The 18,123-nt window shown below is 48.0% G+C and overlaps 1 protein-coding gene across 1 annotated transcript in view; it reads right to left on the bottom strand.

Annotated features, from left to right (window-relative positions):
• Positions 1 to 18,123, bottom strand: part of Ptprh (protein tyrosine phosphatase receptor type H) — a 40,688-nt gene that overhangs the window by 13,642 nt on the left and 8,923 nt on the right. The window contains exons 4-9 of the mRNA XM_052159371.1: positions 17,540 to 17,806; positions 14,697 to 14,963; positions 12,073 to 12,339; positions 9,605 to 9,871; positions 6,975 to 7,241; positions 4,348 to 4,614 (exon numbers count right to left, since the gene is read on the bottom strand). Coding sequence (XP_052015331.1) covers positions 4,348 to 4,614; positions 6,975 to 7,241; positions 9,605 to 9,871; positions 12,073 to 12,339; positions 14,697 to 14,963; positions 17,540 to 17,806 — 1,602 coding nt within the window. The remainder of the gene's footprint in view (positions 1 to 4,347; positions 4,615 to 6,974; positions 7,242 to 9,604; positions 9,872 to 12,072; positions 12,340 to 14,696; positions 14,964 to 17,539; positions 17,807 to 18,123) is intronic.

Below are 18,123 nucleotides of genomic sequence, written 5' to 3'. Positions count from 1 at the left end.
GAAGTCTGTTGTTCTTCAAGGACCTGCAGTTTCCTGAGAGGAGCCAGCCACCTGCTGAGCAACCAAACCGGTTTTGTGGGCGAGTTCCCAGCCTTTAAATTTGGAGCTCCCCAATAAACATCGAGCCTTGATCAGAAAACGCGTCTTGGCTCCTTATTTCTCTCGCAAGCCCGTTCTATTTCAGCCCGGGACTCTCCTTCCACGTGACCTTGGTACCCTTTGCCGCAGGCGGCTACCTTAAAGGTTTGTGAGGCCTTGGACTTAAAGTGGGAAGAACTGAACTCAGTAAGAGCAGTCCGGGCTCTTAACCGCTGTCTTTCCCACTCTGCCTCTCCCTCTTGCCCATGAGGTTGAAGAGAACGAGGCATATAACCTGTGGGTACCTGTAGGCTCTGTATGGGATTGGACATACTGTTCCTCTCCACCCACAAGCTGAAGCTGCACACAGTGACAGATCTGAGAGTCTTGACTCCTTGGTATTATCTTTGGATTTGGTTTCATGTCCTGTAAGATCCTGCTTTCTCTGGGTCTCTTCTTCACTGGCCCACTGAACCCAGTAGGTGTAGAAATGAGAGTAGGGGTCCTTAGGAGGACTCCTTATCAGGGTCATTGAGCTGTCGCTATAGTTCTTTTTCTGTACATCTGTCACCTCGTTGGAAGCTAAAATTGAACAGAGCCCTAGGGTTGTGTCCACAGCCAATCATGGTAGTTAACACCTGTCATCCCCAGAGGCTGAGACAGGTGATTGGCCATGAATTTGAGGATAACCTGAGCCACCTTGTGAGTATCTGTCTGGGGGCTGGGAGGGAATGCCTCTCAAACTGGAGGCCTTGGAATGTCTCTCTCTCTCTGGCCCCGCGGCATGATGGGATTTGTGGTCCAGTTACCTTTCCGACCACACCAAGAAGCTGACAGTGTGGAGGTGCTAGTTTCTGAGCAGTGATGTGGAGCCTTCCTGACTCCAAAGAGCCCATTTCCCAAGAGTTTAACAAACAAACAAACAAACAAACAAAAATCCCCTACAACCAACAGAACCTATAGGTTGGACATTTCTACCTGCCGAGGAATGATAACTTTCAAGAATAAGGCCTATAAATCCAAACTACGGTGACGCTGAAGGGAGTTGGGACTTTTCGGAATCCATAGTTGAGGCAGCAAGCAGACTAGAGCCAGGGCATGCTGGACAAGCTTGAAGCAAGGTTGTAGTTGAGCCATTCCACAAACAGATCGGCCATAAAAGATAAGGGGCATGCCTGGGGAAACTCCTATGGGTCATACACCATCTGGACTGGAGTCTCCTGTCTCCTGTCCTTGGATGCAGTTTAAAATGACCTTCCTGCTAACAAAAATAAACCACCCTCCTACATTGCTGATGGCCCAATCTGCACGTATGCCAAAAAAAACCCACCCTGCGTGTCAGAATCCCCTGCCAATGTTTGAATCAGCAAATCATGTGTAACCGTGCCAAACCCCCCTGACAACCCCCTTGACTTTTCCTATATAAACCCCTAACTTTTGAGCCTCAGGGTCGACTCCTCTGTTTCCTGTGTGAGATACGTGTCGATCCAGAACTCTGATAATAAACTACCTCACGCATTTGCATCAAGTCGGTCTCTCGTGTTTCCTTGGGTAGACGCTATCCTGAGAATGGAGTGGGGGTCTCCCCAAAAGGAGGTCCTACAACGCCAGGGTCGTGGTGGTTTGAATAAAAATGGTATCCATGGGCTCATGTATTTGAACGCTTAGTCATCAGTTGGTAGATAGTTTGGGACCCATTAGGAGGTGTGGCCTGAGAGGAGGAGGTGCCCACTGAGGGTGGGCTTTGAGATTTCAAAGGCAAAGCCAGGCCCAGAGTCGCGCTCTCTCTCATCACTTAGTATTTTCACCAAAATAATCTTAATTTAAAAACTAATAACTAAACCGGACAGTGGTGGCGCATGCCTTTAATCCCAATACCTGGGAGGCAGAGGCAGGCGGATTTCTGAGTTCAAGGCCAGCCTGCTCTACAGAGTGAGTTCCAGGACAGCCAGGGCTACACAGAGAAACCCTGTCTCGAAAAAAACCAAACCAAAACAAAACAAAATTGATAAACAAGCAAGAAGCTGGGTGATCCCAGCACTGGGGAGGTGGAGGCAAGACAATCAGTCAAGGCTAACCTGGGCTACATAAGACCCATGTCAGCAAATAAACAAGCACAAGGCTGACCATTCGAGTTTGATCTCTGAGATACACAGGGTGGGAGGAGAGAAACGACGCCTGCAGTTTGTTCTCTGACCTCTGCACACCCACCCCACCCACGCCTACACAGAAATGAATAAGTAATTATGAGAAAGAGTGGGTTAGGGGCTGAAAGAAAAAGGAGGTTTGTACAAATTGAGCAGAGATCCCAAGCCAAGGGGCAGTTAGCCTCCACCAGCTGCTTGTTCAAGCTGATTAAGGGCCTAGTCCAGGCCACAGCTTCTCAAATGTCTATTGTTTCTCGTCCTGTTGGGGGTATTTCTTGTCCTATTTTTGAGAGAAGCCAAAAATAACCATGACGTCCTGAGCCCCCTTTCTCAACTACCAGGTGCTGGGATCACAGGTGTGCAGCGCACATGCATGCACACTCGTGTGTGTGTGGGGGGGGGGGGGCGTGCTCGCATGACTTTCTATCCTTTTCTTTCTAACCAGCCTCTTAAGAGGGGGGCTGGAGAGATGGCTCAGCGGTTAAGAACACTGACTACTCTGGCAGAGGTCCTCAGTTCCATTTCCAGGAGTCACAGGGCGACTTATAAACAACTGTAATTGGATCTCATCCCCCTTTCTGGTGTGTCTACAGTGTGCTCATTGAAATAGAATAAATGAATGTTTAAGAAATAAAAGAGTTAAAAGACGTCAGAGTATCTTGCTGGCCCTTGGTGGGGTGGGGGGTGGGGGAGTGGAGAGTGGGGGGTGGGGGGTGGGGGGTAGGGGGTGGGAGGGGCTTTCGGCTGCTGTCCATCACCCCAGTCCCTGATGCCAGACCTCCCCGCCTTCCTCAGCATACTTGGATAGTGAGCTGGTTCTTGACAAATTAATTACTTACTTAATTAATTTTGTGATTTTTCACGAAATTATATTATTATTTATTTATATTTTCTAAAATACCTTTATCAGGTAATTTTTTGTTTTCTTGGAGTGGGTGGTTTGTTTTTATAGTTGTTTTGTGTTTGTTGGTTTGTTTGTTTGTGCGTTTTTTTTGAGATAGGGTTTTTCTCTGTATAACTGTTTTTAACTGTCGAGTTTTTAACTGTTGAGTAACTGGCTCTGCACACCAGTCTGATCTCAAACTGATAGAGATCTGCCTCCTCCGGAATGCTGGGATTAAAGGCAGGTGCCACCACTTTAAAAATAACTTTCGCCGGCGGTGGTGGCGCACGCCTGTAATCCCAGCACTTGGGAGGCAGAAGCAGGTAGATTTCTGAGTTCGAGGCCAGCCTGGTCTACAGAGTTCCAGGACAGCCAGGGTTACACAGTGAAACCCTGTCTCGAAAAAAACAAAAAAACAAAAAATAATAATAATAATAACTTTCAATTAAAAAGATAAGTGTGAAACAATTGAGGAGGACAGATGATGTCAGTACCTGGCCTCCATGTGAGCACACATACAGGCGTGTTCAGGAAAGTGAACACACGAAAGCCTTGGGGGTCAGAACCTTGACGGAGAGCAGTTCCCTCAGAGGCCACTGCCTGCACACACTCTTGTTTGAGCAGCAGCACACACTCCGCTCTGGGAACTGCAGTCTAGCCTTACTAGACAAGTCCTAATCATAAGGTGTGCACGCTGTGAACAACCCATTTCCTGAGGCAGGACTACTCCAAGACAGACAGATGTTCTTCAGAACACCCAGTTTTCAGTTCCCAGCACTCCAGGGTGGCCACAATTGTCTGTGAAATTCTGAATAATCATATGCTCTCTCCAGGACCCCAAGATACTGCGTGCATCCGTGTCCTTCCACACATGCAGGCAAAGTATCAACCCTTAAATAAAAGTAGATACATTCCCTTTAAAACAGTCCAGTCTTCCGGAACAAGCAGGGCCCAGAACAAGCAGGGCCTGAGAGAGAGGGAGAAAGGGAAGGGGGACAAATAAAAAAATAAGGGTAAAACATTCAAACAAAATTAAAAAAAAAAAAAAAGAGTAAACCTTTCCAGTCTGGTGTGATGGTGCACACCTGTAATCCAGACAACCAGGAAGTGCTAGCAGGAGAGCTGTGAGCTCCAGGCCACCATGAGCTCCATCCTCAGACCATATTAACAGAGGAGAAGATAGAGGGGACAGGGAAGAGACAGTGTGGAGACATGGAGGGAAAGGGTGTCTGCTCTCACCTGTGGCGTTAGTGATGGTCACCCTGTCACTATTGATTCCATTCTTCTCCACCCACACAGAGCATTCATAGAGAGACCCAGGATCAAGTCCATTCACGGTGACCTTGGTGTCTGTTGTAATCTGGGTCCCATTTTGACCACCATCTCTACTGCACTGGGCCCGGTAGGTGAGGTCCTGCGGGTTGGAGTTCTCAGGAGGATCCCAGCTCAGGCTGATGGAGATGTTGCTCTGACCTTCGACCTTCAGTTCTCTCACTGGGTTTGGAGCTGGAATGGAAACAGAAAGGGAAATCAGGTGTTGGTCCTGGTCCCCTATTTTCTGCCTCTTCTGAAACCATGGACCCAGTGGCAGAGGAGGGACGACTCACACCTAGAAAGTCCACCATGGAGGCACAGTTTGCCTTTGAGCTCTTAGATGTGGCTGGTTGTCACTAGACTGTGCTGAGACTTAGTGCTCAGAGCTGGGAAAATTTCATCAGTGCATTAAGAATGCCAGACCTAGAAAGGCTTGGTGGCTCATGTCTGTAAATCTAGTGCTCAGAAAACTGAGGCAGGAGAATTTCTACACACTTGAGGCAAACATGGGATACAAAGGAATTTCCTATCAAGAAAGCAAAGAAAGAAAAAGCAAACAAATTAAAACAAATGAACATTTGTCCGAAGTCCTGTATATTTCTTTGGAGAATATGGGTTGCATGCAGCAATGAGATGTTCTAGAACTTTCAAGAATCTCTGATAGAAGTACTGGGAGACACAACTGAATTGGGAGAGGGCATCTCCAGAACCCAATGCAATAGAAACTTCCAGAAATATTTGTGGGTCACTCTAACTAAGACTCCAAACAATGGGAGATCTGGAGTCTTAACCAGCTAACTCCTTCACAAGGCAAGACTTAAAGTGAGGGACTCAGACACCAACCCAGACAAAACCTCTTCTTTGTGCAATTGGTCCTGCCTAGCAGATGTGCTGGGGTCAAGGTGGCCCAGAAATTGTGGGAGTGACTAAGGAATGTCTGGTCCTGCTTGAGACCCAAGCCATGATTGCGAGTCCGTCCCTGACACTGCCATGAGACCCCGAGGCTGGTGAGCCCAGTGGTCAGGGAGACAAAATGTTCCCTATGATATTCTGCCATACTCATAGATTGGCAGCTAGAGCAGTTGTCTTGAGAGAGGCTTCAACCAGCAACTGATGGAAACAGATGCAGAGACCCACAGCCAAACATTAGGTGGAGCTCTGGGAAGACTGTGGAAGATGGAAGGAAGAATTGTAGGATCAAGAAGGACCAAGGACACCACTAGGAAACACCCCACAGAATCATCTCACCAGGAATCAAAGGGGCTCTCAAGACCAGGGAACCAGGGAACCACAGAGGACTGACCTAGGCCCTCTATGGAGGTCAAGCTTGTGTAGCCTGATCTGTTCCTGGGATTCCTAACTGTTGGAGCAGGGGCCATCTCTGACTCTTTTGCGTGCTTTAGGGACCCTTTACTCCTACTGGGTTGCTGCCAGCCTCAAGATGAGGTGAGGTGTCTAGTCTCACTGCAACTTGACATGCCATGCTTGGCTGATATGCATGAGAGGCCTGCTGTTTTCTGAAGAGAAACAGGGGAGGAGATGGGAGAGGGAAAAGAATGTGAGGGACTGGAAGGGAAAGACTCGGGGAAACTGCAGTCTGAATGGACAGAGAGGAAGAAAGAGGAAGATGGACAGGGAGGGAGGTAGAGGAAGAGGGAGAGAACATCAATGTATCAATGTATGTATATAAAAATCTCCCATGAAGAGCAATGTCAGCCGGGCCGTGGTGACACACACCTGTAATCCCAGCACTTGGGAGGCAGAGGCAGGTGGATTTCTGAGTTTGAAGCCAGCCTGGTCTACAGAGTGAGTTCCAGAACAGCCAGGGGCTACACAGAAAAACCCTGTCTGGGGGCGAGGGGGGAAAGCAATGTCACCTTTCTCTTCCTCTGTGTCAGAGTGTCTCAGAGAAAACGGAAGTTGAAATCTGTGTCTTCATTTCTATTTCCCCAGCTTCTCCTGGCAGCTCCCAACCCTCTGTTATGTTCCATTAACCACAAAGGCATCAGGGAGCAGAGGGAGGCTGGAGAGATGGGTCAGCAGGGAAGAGCATTTACTATTCTTCAGAACACCCAGTTTTCAGTTCCCAGCACTCCAGGGTGGCCACAATTGTCTGTTAAATTCTGAATAATCATATGCTCTCTCCTGGACCCCAAGATACTGCGTGCATCCGTGTCCTTCCACACATGCAGGCAAAGTATCAACCCTTAAATAAAAGTAGATACATTCCCTTTAAAACAGTCCAGTCTTCCCCAACAAGCAGGGCCCAGAACAAGTTGGGCCTGAGCAAGAGGGAGAAAGGGAAGGGGGACAAATAAAAAATAAGCTTGAAACATTCAAACAAAATTAAAAAAAAAAAAGAGTAAACCTTTTCCAGTCTGGTGTGATGGTGAACAGCTGTAATCCAGATAACCAGGAAGTGCTAGCAGGAGAGCTGTGAGCTCCAGGCCACCATGAGCTCCATCCTTAGAACACATTAACAGAGGGGAAGATAGAGGGGACAGGGAAGAGACAGGGTGGGGGACATGGAGGGAAAGAGTGTCTACTCTCACCTGTGGCGCTAGTGATGGTCACCCTTTCACTATAGATTCCATTCTTCTCCACCCACACAGAGCATTCATAGACAGACTCAGGATCAAGTCCATCCACAGTGACCTTGGTGTCTGTTGTATTCTGGGTCCCATTTTGACCACCATCTCTACTGCACTGGGCCCGGTAGGTGAGGTCCTGCAGGTTGGAGTTCTCAGGAGGATCCCAGCTCAGGCTGATGGAGATGTTGCTCTGACCTTCGACCTTCAGTTTTCTCACTGGGTTTGGAACTGGAATGGAAACAGAAAGGGAAATCAGGTGTTGGTCCTGGTCCCCTATTTTCTGCCTCTTCAGAAGCCATGAACCTAGTGGCAGAGGAGGGACGACTCACACCTAGAAAGTCCACCATGGAGGCACAGTTTGTCTTTGAGCTCTTAGATGTGGCTGGTTGTCACTAGACTGTGCTGAGACTTAGTGCTCAGAGCTGGGAAAATTTCATCAGTGCATTAAGAATGCCAGACCTAGAAAGGCATGGTAGCTCATGTCTGTAAATCCAGTGCTCAGAAAACTGAGGCAGGAGAATTTCTACACACTTGAGGCAAACATGGGATACAAAGGAATTTCCTATCAAGAAAGCAAAGAAAGAAAAAGCAAACAAATTAAAACAAATGAACATTTGTCCGAAGTCCTGTATATTTCTTTGGAGAATATGGGTTGCATGCAGCAATGAGATGTTCTAGAACTTTCAAGAATCTCTGATAGAAGTACTGGGAGACACAACTGAATTGGGAGAGGGCATCTCCAGAACCCAATGCAATAGAAACTTCCAGAAATATTTGTGGGTCACTCTAAGTAAGACTCCAAACAATGGGAGATCTGGAGTCTTAACCAGCTAACTCCTTCACAAGGCAAGACTTAAAGTGAGGGACTCAGACACCAACCCAGACAAAACCTCTTCTTTGTGTAATTGATCCTTGCCTAGCAGATGTGCTGGGGTCAAGGTGGCCCAGAAATTGTGGGAGTGACTAAGGAATGTCTGGTCCTGCTTGAGACCCAAGCCATGATTGCGAGCCCGTCCCTGACACTGCCATGAGACCCAGAGGCTGGTGAGCCCAGTGGTCAGGCAGACAAAATGTTCCCTATGATATTCTGCTATACTCGTAGATTGGCAGCTAGAGCAGTTGTCTTGAGAGAGGCTTCAACCAGCAACTGATGGAAACAGATGCAGAGACCCACAGCCAAACATTAGGTGGGGCTCTGGGAAGACTGTGGAAGATGGAAGGAAGAATTGTAGGATCAAGAAGGACCAAGGACACCACTAGGAAACACCCCACAGAATCATCTCACCAGGAATCAAAGGGGCTCTCAAGACCAGAGAACCAGGGAACCACAGAGGACTGACCTAGGCCCTCTATGGAGGTCAAGCTTGTGTAGCCTGATCTGTTCCTGGGATTCCTAACTGTTGGAGCAGGGGCCATCTCTGACTCTTTTGCGTGCTTTAGGGACCCTTTACTCCTACTGGGTTGCTGCCAGCCTCAAGATGAGGTGAGGTGTCTAGTCTCACTGCAACTTGACATGCCATGCTTGGCTGATATGCATGAGAGGCCTGCTGTTTTCTGAAGAGAAACAGGGGAGGAGATGGGAGAGGGAAAAGAATGTGAGGGACTGGAAGGGAAAGACTAGGGGAAACTGCAGTCTGAATGGACAGAGAGAGGAAGAAAGAGGAAGATGGACAGGGAGGGAGGTAGAGGAAGAGGGAGAGAACATCAATGTATCAATGTATGTATATAAAAATCTCCCATGAAGAGCAATATCAGCCGGGCTGTGGTGACGCACACCTGTAATCCCAGCACTTGGGAGGCAGAGGCAGGTGGATTTCTGAGTTTGAAGCCAGCCTGGTCTACAGAGTGAGTTCCAGAACAGCCAAGGGCTACACAGAAAAACCCTGTCTGGGAGAGAGGGGGAAAGCAATGTCACCTTTCTCTTCCTCTGTGTCAGAGTGTCTCAGAGAAAACGGAAGTTGAAATCTGTGTCTTCATTTCTATTTCCCCAGCTTCTCCTGGCAGCTCCTAACCCTCTGTCATGTTCCATTAACCACAAAGGCATCAGGGAGCAGAGGGAGGCTGGAGAGATGGGTCAGCAGGGAAGAGCATTTACTATTCTTCAGAACACCCAGTTTTCAGTTCCCAGCACTCCAGGGTGGCCACAATTGTCTGTTAAATTCTGAATAATCATATGCTCTCTCCTGGACCCCAAGATACTGCGTGCATCCGTGTCCTTCCACACATGCAGGCAAAGTATCAACCCTTAAATAAAAGTAGATACATTCCCTTTAAAACAGTCCAGTCTTCCCCAACAAGCAGGGCCCAGAACAAGTTGGGCCTGAGCAAGAGGGAGAAAGGGAAGGGGGACAAATAAAAAAATAAGCTTAAAACATTCAAACAAAATTAAAAAAAAAAAAGAGTAAACCTTTTCCAGTCTGGTGTGATGGTGAACAGCTGTAATCCAGATAACCAGGAAGTGCTAGCAGGAGAGCTGTGAGCTCCAGGCCACCATGAGCTCCATCCTTAGAACACATTAACAGAGGGGAAGATAGAGGGGACAGGGAAGAGACAGGGTGGGGGACATGGAGGGAAAGAGTGTCTACTCTCACCTGTGGTGCTAGTGATGGTCACCCTGTCACTATAGATTCCATTCTTCTCCACCCACACAGAGCATTCAGAGACAGACCCAGGATCAAGTCCATCCACAGTGACCTTGGTGTCTGTTGTATTCCGGGTCCTATTTTGACCACCATCTCTACTGCACTGGGCCCAGTAGGTGAGGTCCTGCAGGGAGGAGTTCTCAGGAGGATCCCAGCTCAGGCTGATGGAGATGTTGCTCTGACCTTCGACCTTCAGATTTCTCACTGGGTTTGGAGCTGGAATGGAAACAGAAAGGGAAATCAGGTGTTGGTCCTCGTCCCCTATTTTCTGCCTCTTCTGAAACCATGGACCCAGTGGCAGAGGAGGGACGACTCACACCTAGAAAGTCCACCATGGAGGCACAGTTTGCCTTTGAACTCTTAGCATGTGGCTGGTTGTCACTAGACTGTGCTGAGACTTAGTGCTCAGAGCTGGGAAAATTTACCAGTGCATTAATAATGTCAGACCTAGAAAGGAATGGTGGCTCATGTCTGTAAATCCAGTGCTCAGCAAGGAGGATTTCTACACACTTGAGGCAAACGTGAGATACAAAGGAATCTCCTGTCAAGAAATGATAGAAAGAAAAAGCAAATGATTTAAAACAAGTGAATATATTCCCCCAAACCTTTTTTATTCCTTTGGAGATTATGCATTGCATGCAGCAATGAGATGTTCTAGAGCTTTCAAGATTCTCTGATACAAGTACTGGGAGACACAACTGAATTGGGAGAGGACACCTCCAGAACCCAAATGCAATAGAAACTTCCAGAAATATTTCTGGGTCACTCTAAGTAAGACTCCAAACAATGAGAGATCTGGAATCTTAACCAGCTAACTCCTTCACAAGGCAAGACTTAAAGGAAAGAGACTCAGACACCAACCCAGACAAACTTCTTATATGTGCAATTGGTCCTGCCTAGCAGATGTGCTGGGATCAAGGTAGCCCAGAAATTTTGGTAGTGACTAAGGAATGTCTGGTCCTGCTTGAGACCCAAGCCATGATTGGGAGCCCATCCCTGACACTGCCATGAGACCCCGAGGCTGGTGAACCCAGTGGTTAGGGAGACAAAATGATCCCTATGATATTCTGCTATACTCGTAGATTGGCAGCTAGAGCAGTTGTCTTGAGAGAGGCTTCAACCAGCAACTGATGGAAACAGATGCAGAGACCCACAGCCAAACATTAGGTGGGGCTCTGGGAAGACTGTGGAAGATGGAAGGAAGAATTGTAGGATCAAGAAGGACCAAGGACACCACAAGAAAATTCCCCACAGTCATCTCACCAGGAATCAAAGGGGCTCTCAAGACCAGAGAACCAGGGAACCACAGAGGACTGACCTAGGCCCTCTATGGAGGTCAAGCTTGTGTAGCCTGATCTGTTCCTGGGATTCCTAACTGTTGGAGCAGGGGCCATCTCTGACTCTTTTGCGTGCTTTAGGGACCCCTTAGTCCTACTGGGTTGCCTCTGCCAGCCTCAAGATGAGGTGAGGTGTCTAGTCTCACTGCAACTTGACATGCCATGCTTGGTTGATATGCATGAGAGGCCTGCTGTTTTCTGAAGAGAAACAGGGGAGAAGGAGATGGGAGAGGGAAAAGAATGTGAGGGACTAGAAGGGAAAGACTCGGGGAAACTACAGTCTGAATGGACAGAGAGAGGAAGAGAGAGGAAGATATAGAGGGGTAGGGAGGGAGAGGAAGTTGGAGAGAACATCAATGTATCAATGTATGTATATAAAAATCTCCCATGAAGAGCACTGTCACCTTTCTCTTCCTCTGTGTTAGAGTGTCTCAGAGAAAACAGAAGTTGAAATCTCTGTCTTCATTTCTATTTCCCCGCCTTCTCCTGCCATCTCCCAACCACCCTCTGTCATGTTCCATTAACAACAAAGGCATCAGGGAGCAGAGGGGAGGCTGGAGAGATGGGTCAGCAGGGAAGAGCATTTACTACTCTTCAGGAGACCCACATTTCAGTTCCCAGCACTCCAGGGTGGCCACAACTGTCTGTTAAATTCTGAGAAGTCATATGCACTCTTCTGGACCCCAGGACACAGCAGGCACCTGTGTCCTTGCACACATGCAGGCAAAGCCCTCAACCCTTAAATAAAAGTAGATGCATTAACTTTAAAACAGCCCAGTCTTCCGGAACAAGCAGGGCCCAGAACAAGCAGGGCCTGAGAGAGAGGGAGAAAGGGAAGGGGACAAATAAAAAAATAAGTGTAAAACATTCAAACTAAATTTAAAAAAAAAGAGTAAACCTTTCCAGTCTGGTGTGATGGTGAACAGCTGTAATCCAGACAACCAGGAAGTGCTAGCAGGAGAGCTGTGAGCTCCAGGCCACCATGAGCTCCATCCTCAGAACACATTAACAGAGGGGAAGATAGAGGGGACAGGGAAGAGACAGTGTGGGGACATGGAGGGAAAGGGTGTCTGCTCTCACCTGTGGCGTTAGTGATGGTCACCCTGTCACTATAGATTCCATTCTTCTCCACCCACACAGAGCATTCATAGACAGACTCAGGATCAAGTCCATCCACAGTGACCTTGGTGTCTGTTGTATTCTGGGTCCCATTTTGACCACCATCTCTACTGCACTGGGCCCAGTAGGTGAGGTCCTGCAGGTTGGAGTTCTCAGGAGGATCCCAGCTCAGGCTGATGGAGATGTTGCTCTGACCTTCGACCTTCAGTTCTCTCACTGGGTTTGGAGCTGGAATGGGGACAGAAAGGGAAATCAGGTGTTGGTCCTGGTCCCCTATTTTCTGCCTCTTCTGAAACCATGGACCCAGTGGCAGAGGAGGGACGACTCACACCTAGAAAGTCCACCATGGAGGCACAGTTTGCCTTTGAGCTCTTAGAGTTTGCCTTTGTGCTGAGACTTAGTGCTCAGAGCTGGGAAAATTTACCAGTGCATTAATAATGTCAGACTTAGAAAGGCATGGTGGCTCATGTCTGTAAATCCAGTACTCAGCAAGGAGGATTTCTACACACTTGAGGCAAACGTGAGATACAAAGGAATCTCCTGTCAAGAAAGGATAGAAAGAAAAAGCAAATGATTTAAAACAAGTGAATATATTCCCCCAAACCCTATTTGATTGCTTTGGAGAATATGCATTGCATGCAGCAATGAGATGTTCTAGAGCTTTCAAGATTCTCTGATACAAGTACTGGGAGACACAACTGAATTGGGAGAGGGCACCTCCAGAACCCAAATGCAATAGAAACCTCCAGAAATATTTGTGGGTCACTCTAAGTAAGACTCCAAACAATGGGAGATCTGGAGTCTTAACCAGCTAACTCCCGGAACAAGGCAAGACTTAAAGGAAAGAGACTCAGACACCAACCCAGACAAAACTTCTTATATATGCAATTGATCCTTGCTAGCAGATGTGCTGGGGTCAAACTGGCCCAGAAATTGTGGGAGTGACTAAGAAATGTCTGGTCCTGCTTGAGACCCAAGCCATGATTGGGAGTCCATCCCTGACACTGCCATGAGACCCAGAGGCAGGTGAACCCAGTGATCAGGGAGACAAAATGATTCCTATGATATTCTGCTATACTCGTAGATTGGCAGCTAGAGCAGTTGTCTTGAGAGAGGCTTCAACCAGCAACTGATGGAAACAGATGCAGAGGCCCACAGCCAAACATTAGGTGGGGCTCTGGGAAGACTGTGGAAGATGGAAGGAAGAATTGTAGGATCAAGAAGGACCAAGGACACCACAAGGAAACACCCCCACAGAGTCATCTCACCAGGAATCAAAGGGGCTCTCAAGACCAGAGAACCAGGGAACCCACAGAGGACTGACCTAGGCCCTCTATGTCGGTCAAGCTTGTGTAGCCTGATCTGTTCCTGGGATTCCTAACTGTTGGAGCAGGGGCCATCTCTGACTCTTTTGCGTGCATTAGGGACCCTTTAGTCCTACTGGGTTGCCTCTGCCAGCCTCAAGATGAGGTGAGGTGTCTAGTCTCACTGCAACTTGACATGCCATGCTTGGTTGATATGCATGAGAGGCCTGCTGTTTTCTGAAGAGAAACAGGGGAGAAGGAGATGGGGGAGGGAGGAAGAATGTGAGGGACTGGAAGGGAAAGACTCGGGGAAACTGCAGTCTGAATGGACAGAGAGAGGAAGAGAGAGGAAGATATAGAGAGGGAGGTAGAGGAAGAGGGAGAGAACATCAATGTATCAATGTATGTATATAAATATCTCCCATGAAGAGCAATGTCAGCTGGGCTGTGGTGGCCTACACCTGTAATCCCAGCACTTGGGAGGCAGAGGCAGGTGGATTTCTGAGTTCAAGGCCAGCCTGGTCTACAGAGTGAGTTCCAGAACAGCCAAGGGCTACACAGAGAAACCCCGTGGAGGGGGGGAGGGGCGGGAAGAACAATGTCACCTTTCTCTTCCTCTGTGTTAGAGTGTCTCAGAGAAAACGGAAGTTGAAATCTGTGTCTTCATTTCTATTTCCCCGCCTTCTCCTGGCAGCTCCCAACCACCCTCTGTCATGTTCCATTAACAACAAAGGCATCAGGGAGCAGAGGGGAGGCTGGAGAGAGGGGTCAGCAGGGAAGAGCATTTACTATTCTTCAGGAGACCCACATTTCAGTTCCCAGCACTCCAGGGTGGCCACAACTGTCTGTTAAATTCTGAGAAGTCATATGCTCTCTCCTGGACCCCAGGACACTAGATGCATCCGTGTCCTTCCACACATGCAGGCAAAGCCCTCAACCCTTAAATAAAAGTAGATACATTCCCTTTAAAACAGTCTAGTCTTCCGGAATGAGCAGGGCCCAGAACAAGCAGGGCCTGAGAGAGAGGGAGAAAGGGAAGGGGGACAAATAAAAAAATAAATGTAAAACATTCAAAAAAATTTAAAAAAAAAGAGTAAACCTTTCCAGTCTGGTGTGATAGTGCACACCTGTAATCCAGACAACCAGGAAGTGCTAGCAGGAGAGCTGTGAGCTCCAGGCCACCATGAGCTCCATCCTCAGAACACATTAACATAGAGGAAGATAGAGGGGACAGGGAAGAGACAGGGTGGGGACATGGAGGGAAAGGGTGTCTGCTCTCACCTGTGGCGTTAGTGATGTTCACCCTGTCACTATTGATCCCATTCTTCTCCACCCACACAGAGCATTCATAGACAGACTCAGGATCAAGTCCATCCACAGTGACCTTGGTGTCTGTTGTAATCTGGGTCCCATTTTGACCACCATCTCTACTGCACTGGGCCCAGTAGATGAGGTCCTGCAGGGAGGAGTTCTCAGGAGGATCCCAGCTCAGGCTGATGGAGATGTTGCTCTGACCTTCGACCTTCAGTTCTCTCACTGGGTTTGGAGCTGGAATGGGGACAGAAAGGGAAATCAAGTGTTGGTCCTGGTCCCCTATTTTCTGCCTCTTCAGAATCCATGGACCCAGTGGCAGAGGAGGGACGACTCACACCTAGAAAGTCCACCATGGAGGCACAGTTTGCCTTTGAGCTCTTAGATGTGGCTGGTTGTCACTAGACTACTGCTGAGACTTAGTGCTCAGAGCAGGGAAAATTTACCAGTGCATTAATAATGTCAGACCTAGAAAGGCATGGTGGCTCATGTCTGTAAATCTAGTGCTCAGCAAGCTGAGACAGGAGAAATTCTACACACTTGAGGCAAATATGGGATACAAAGGAATCTTCTATCAAGAAAGCAAAGAAAGAAAAAGCAAATAATTTAAAACAATCATTCATACAAACACACACACATATATACACACACATATATACATTTATATAATTTAAATATCATCGAATCTACATCTGTGATAGATCAATCACCTAACAGCTACCATCAATGTATGATCTATACTCTATGCTATTTATGCATGTATCTATTGAGTATGTATACATGTATGAATGGATGTAAGCAAAAAATGTATTACTTATGTAAGCATATATATCCCCTCAAACACTGTTTTATTGCTTTGGAGAATAAGGGTTGCATGCAGCAATGAGATGTTCTAGAGCTTTCAAGATTCTCTGATACAAGTACTGGGAGACACAACTGAATTGGAAGGGGGCACCTCCAGAACCCAAATGCAATAGAAATTTTGAGAACTCTCTGAGGACCACCGTAGCTAAGACTCCGAGCGATGGGAGATCTGGAGTCTTAACCAGCTAACTCTTGTGACCAGGTAAGACTCAAAGTGAGGGACTCAGACACCAACCCAGACAAAACCTCTTCTTTGTGTAATTGATCCTTGCCTAGCAGATGTGCTGGGGTCAAGGTGGCCCAGAAATTGTGGGAGTGACTAAGGAATGTCTGGTCCAGGTTGAGACCCAAGCCATGATTGGGAGCCCATCCCTGGACACTGCCATGAGACCCCGAGGCTGGTGAGCCCAGTGGTCAGGGAGACAAAATGATCCCTATGATATTCTGCCATGCTCGTAGATTGGCAGCTAGAGCAGTTGTCTTGAGAGGCTTCAACCAGCAACTGATGGAAACAGATGCAGAGACCCACAGCCAAACATTAGGTGGGGCTCTGGGAAGACTGTGGAAGATGGAAGGAAGAATTGTAGGATCAAGAAGGACCAAGGACACCACAAGGAAACACCCCACAGAGTCATCTCACCAGGAATCAAAGGGGCTCTCTGAGACCAGAGAACCAGGGAACCACAGAGGACTGACCCTCTATGTCAGTCAAACTTGTGTAGCCTGATCTGTTTCTGGGATCCCTAACTGTTGGAGCAGGGGCCATCTCTGACTCTTTTGACTGCTTTAGGGACCCTTTACTCCTACTGGGTTGCCTCAGCCAGCCTCAAGATGAGGTGAGGTGTCTAGTCTCACTGCAACTTGACATGCCATGCTTGGTTGATATGCATGAGAGGCCTGCTGTTTTCTGAAGAGAAACAGGGGAGAAGGAGATTGGAGAGGGAGGAAGAATGTGAGGGACTGGAAGGGAAAGACTCGGGGAAACTGCAGTCTGAATGGACAGAGAGAGGAAGAGAGAGGAAGATGGACAGGGAGGGAGGTAGAGGAAGAGGGAGAGAACATCAATGTATCAATGTATGTATATAAAAATCTCTCATGAAGAGCAATATCAGCCGGGCCGTGGTGACGCACACCTGTAATCCCAGCACTTGGGAGGCAGAGGCAGGTGGATTTCTGAGTTTGAGGCCAGCCTGATGTACAGAGTGAGTTCCAGGACAGCCAGGGCTACACAGAGAAACCCTGTCTGGGGGTCAGGGGGGAAAGCAATGTCACCTTTCTCTTCCTCTGTGTTAGAGTGTCTCAGAGAAAACGGAAGTTGAAATCTGTGTCTTCATTTCTATTTCTATTTCTCCTGGCAGCTCCCAACCACCCTCTGTCATGTTCCATTAACAACAAAGGCATCAGGGAGCAGAGGGGAGGCTGGAGAGAGGGGTCAGCAGGGAAGAGCATTTACTACTCTTCAGGAGACCCACATTTCAGTTCCCAGCACTCCAGGGTGGCCACAACTATCTGTTAAATTCTGAGAAGTCATATGCTCTCTCCTGGACCCCAGGACACTGCAGGCACCTGTGTCCTTGCACACATGCAGGCAAAGCCCTCAACCCTTAAATAAAAGTAGATACATTCCCTTTAAAACAGTCCAGTCTTCCGGAACGAGCAGGGCCCAGAACAAGCAGGGCCTGAGAGAGAGGGAGAAAGGGAAGGGGAACAAATTAAAAAATAAGTGTAAAACATTCAAACTAAATTAAAAAAAAAAAAGAGTAAACCTTTCCAGTCTGGTGTGATGGTGCACACCTGTAATCCAGACAGCCAGGAAGTGCTAGCAGGAGATCTGTGAGCTCCAGGCCACCATGAGCTCCATCCTCAGAACACATTAACAGAGGGGAAGATAGAGGGGACAGGGAAGAGACAGGGTGGGGGACATGGAGGGAAAGGGTGTCTGCTCTCACCTGTGGCGTTAGTGATGGTCACCCTGTCACTATTGATTCCATTCTTCTCCACCCACACAGAGCATTCATAGACAGACTCAGGATCAAGTCCATCCACAGTGACCTTGGTGTCTGGTGTACTCTGGGTCCCATTTTGACCACCATCTCTACTGCACTGGGCCCAGTAGGTGAGGTCCTGGAGGGAAGAGTTCTCAGGAGGATCCCAGCTTAGGCTGATGGAGATGTTGCTCTGACCTTCGACCTTCAGTTCTCTCACTGGGTTTGGAGCTGGAATGGGGACAGAAAGGGAAATCAGGTGTTGGTCCTGGTCCCCTATTTTCTGCCTCTTCAGAAGCCATAGACCCAGTGGCAGAGGAGGGACGACTCACACCTAGAAAGTCCACCATGGAGGCACAGTTTGCCTTTGAGCTCTTAGATGTGGCTGGTTGTCACTAGACTGTGCTGAGACTTAGTGCTCAGAGCTGGGAAAATTTACCAGTGAATTAATAATGTCAGACCTAGAAAGGCATGGTGGCTCATGTCTGTAAATCTAGTGCTCAGCAAGCTGAGGCAGGAGAAATTCTACACACTTGAGGCAAACATGG

The sequence above is a fragment of the Apodemus sylvaticus genome, chromosome 1, assembly GCF_947179515.1.
Source record: "Apodemus sylvaticus chromosome 1, mApoSyl1.1, whole genome shotgun sequence".
In the NCBI taxonomy this organism is placed as follows: Eukaryota; Metazoa; Chordata; class Mammalia; order Rodentia; family Muridae; genus Apodemus; species Apodemus sylvaticus.
Note: the sequence above shows the minus strand (reverse complement) of the source record. Positions and strands in the feature narration are given on the sequence as shown.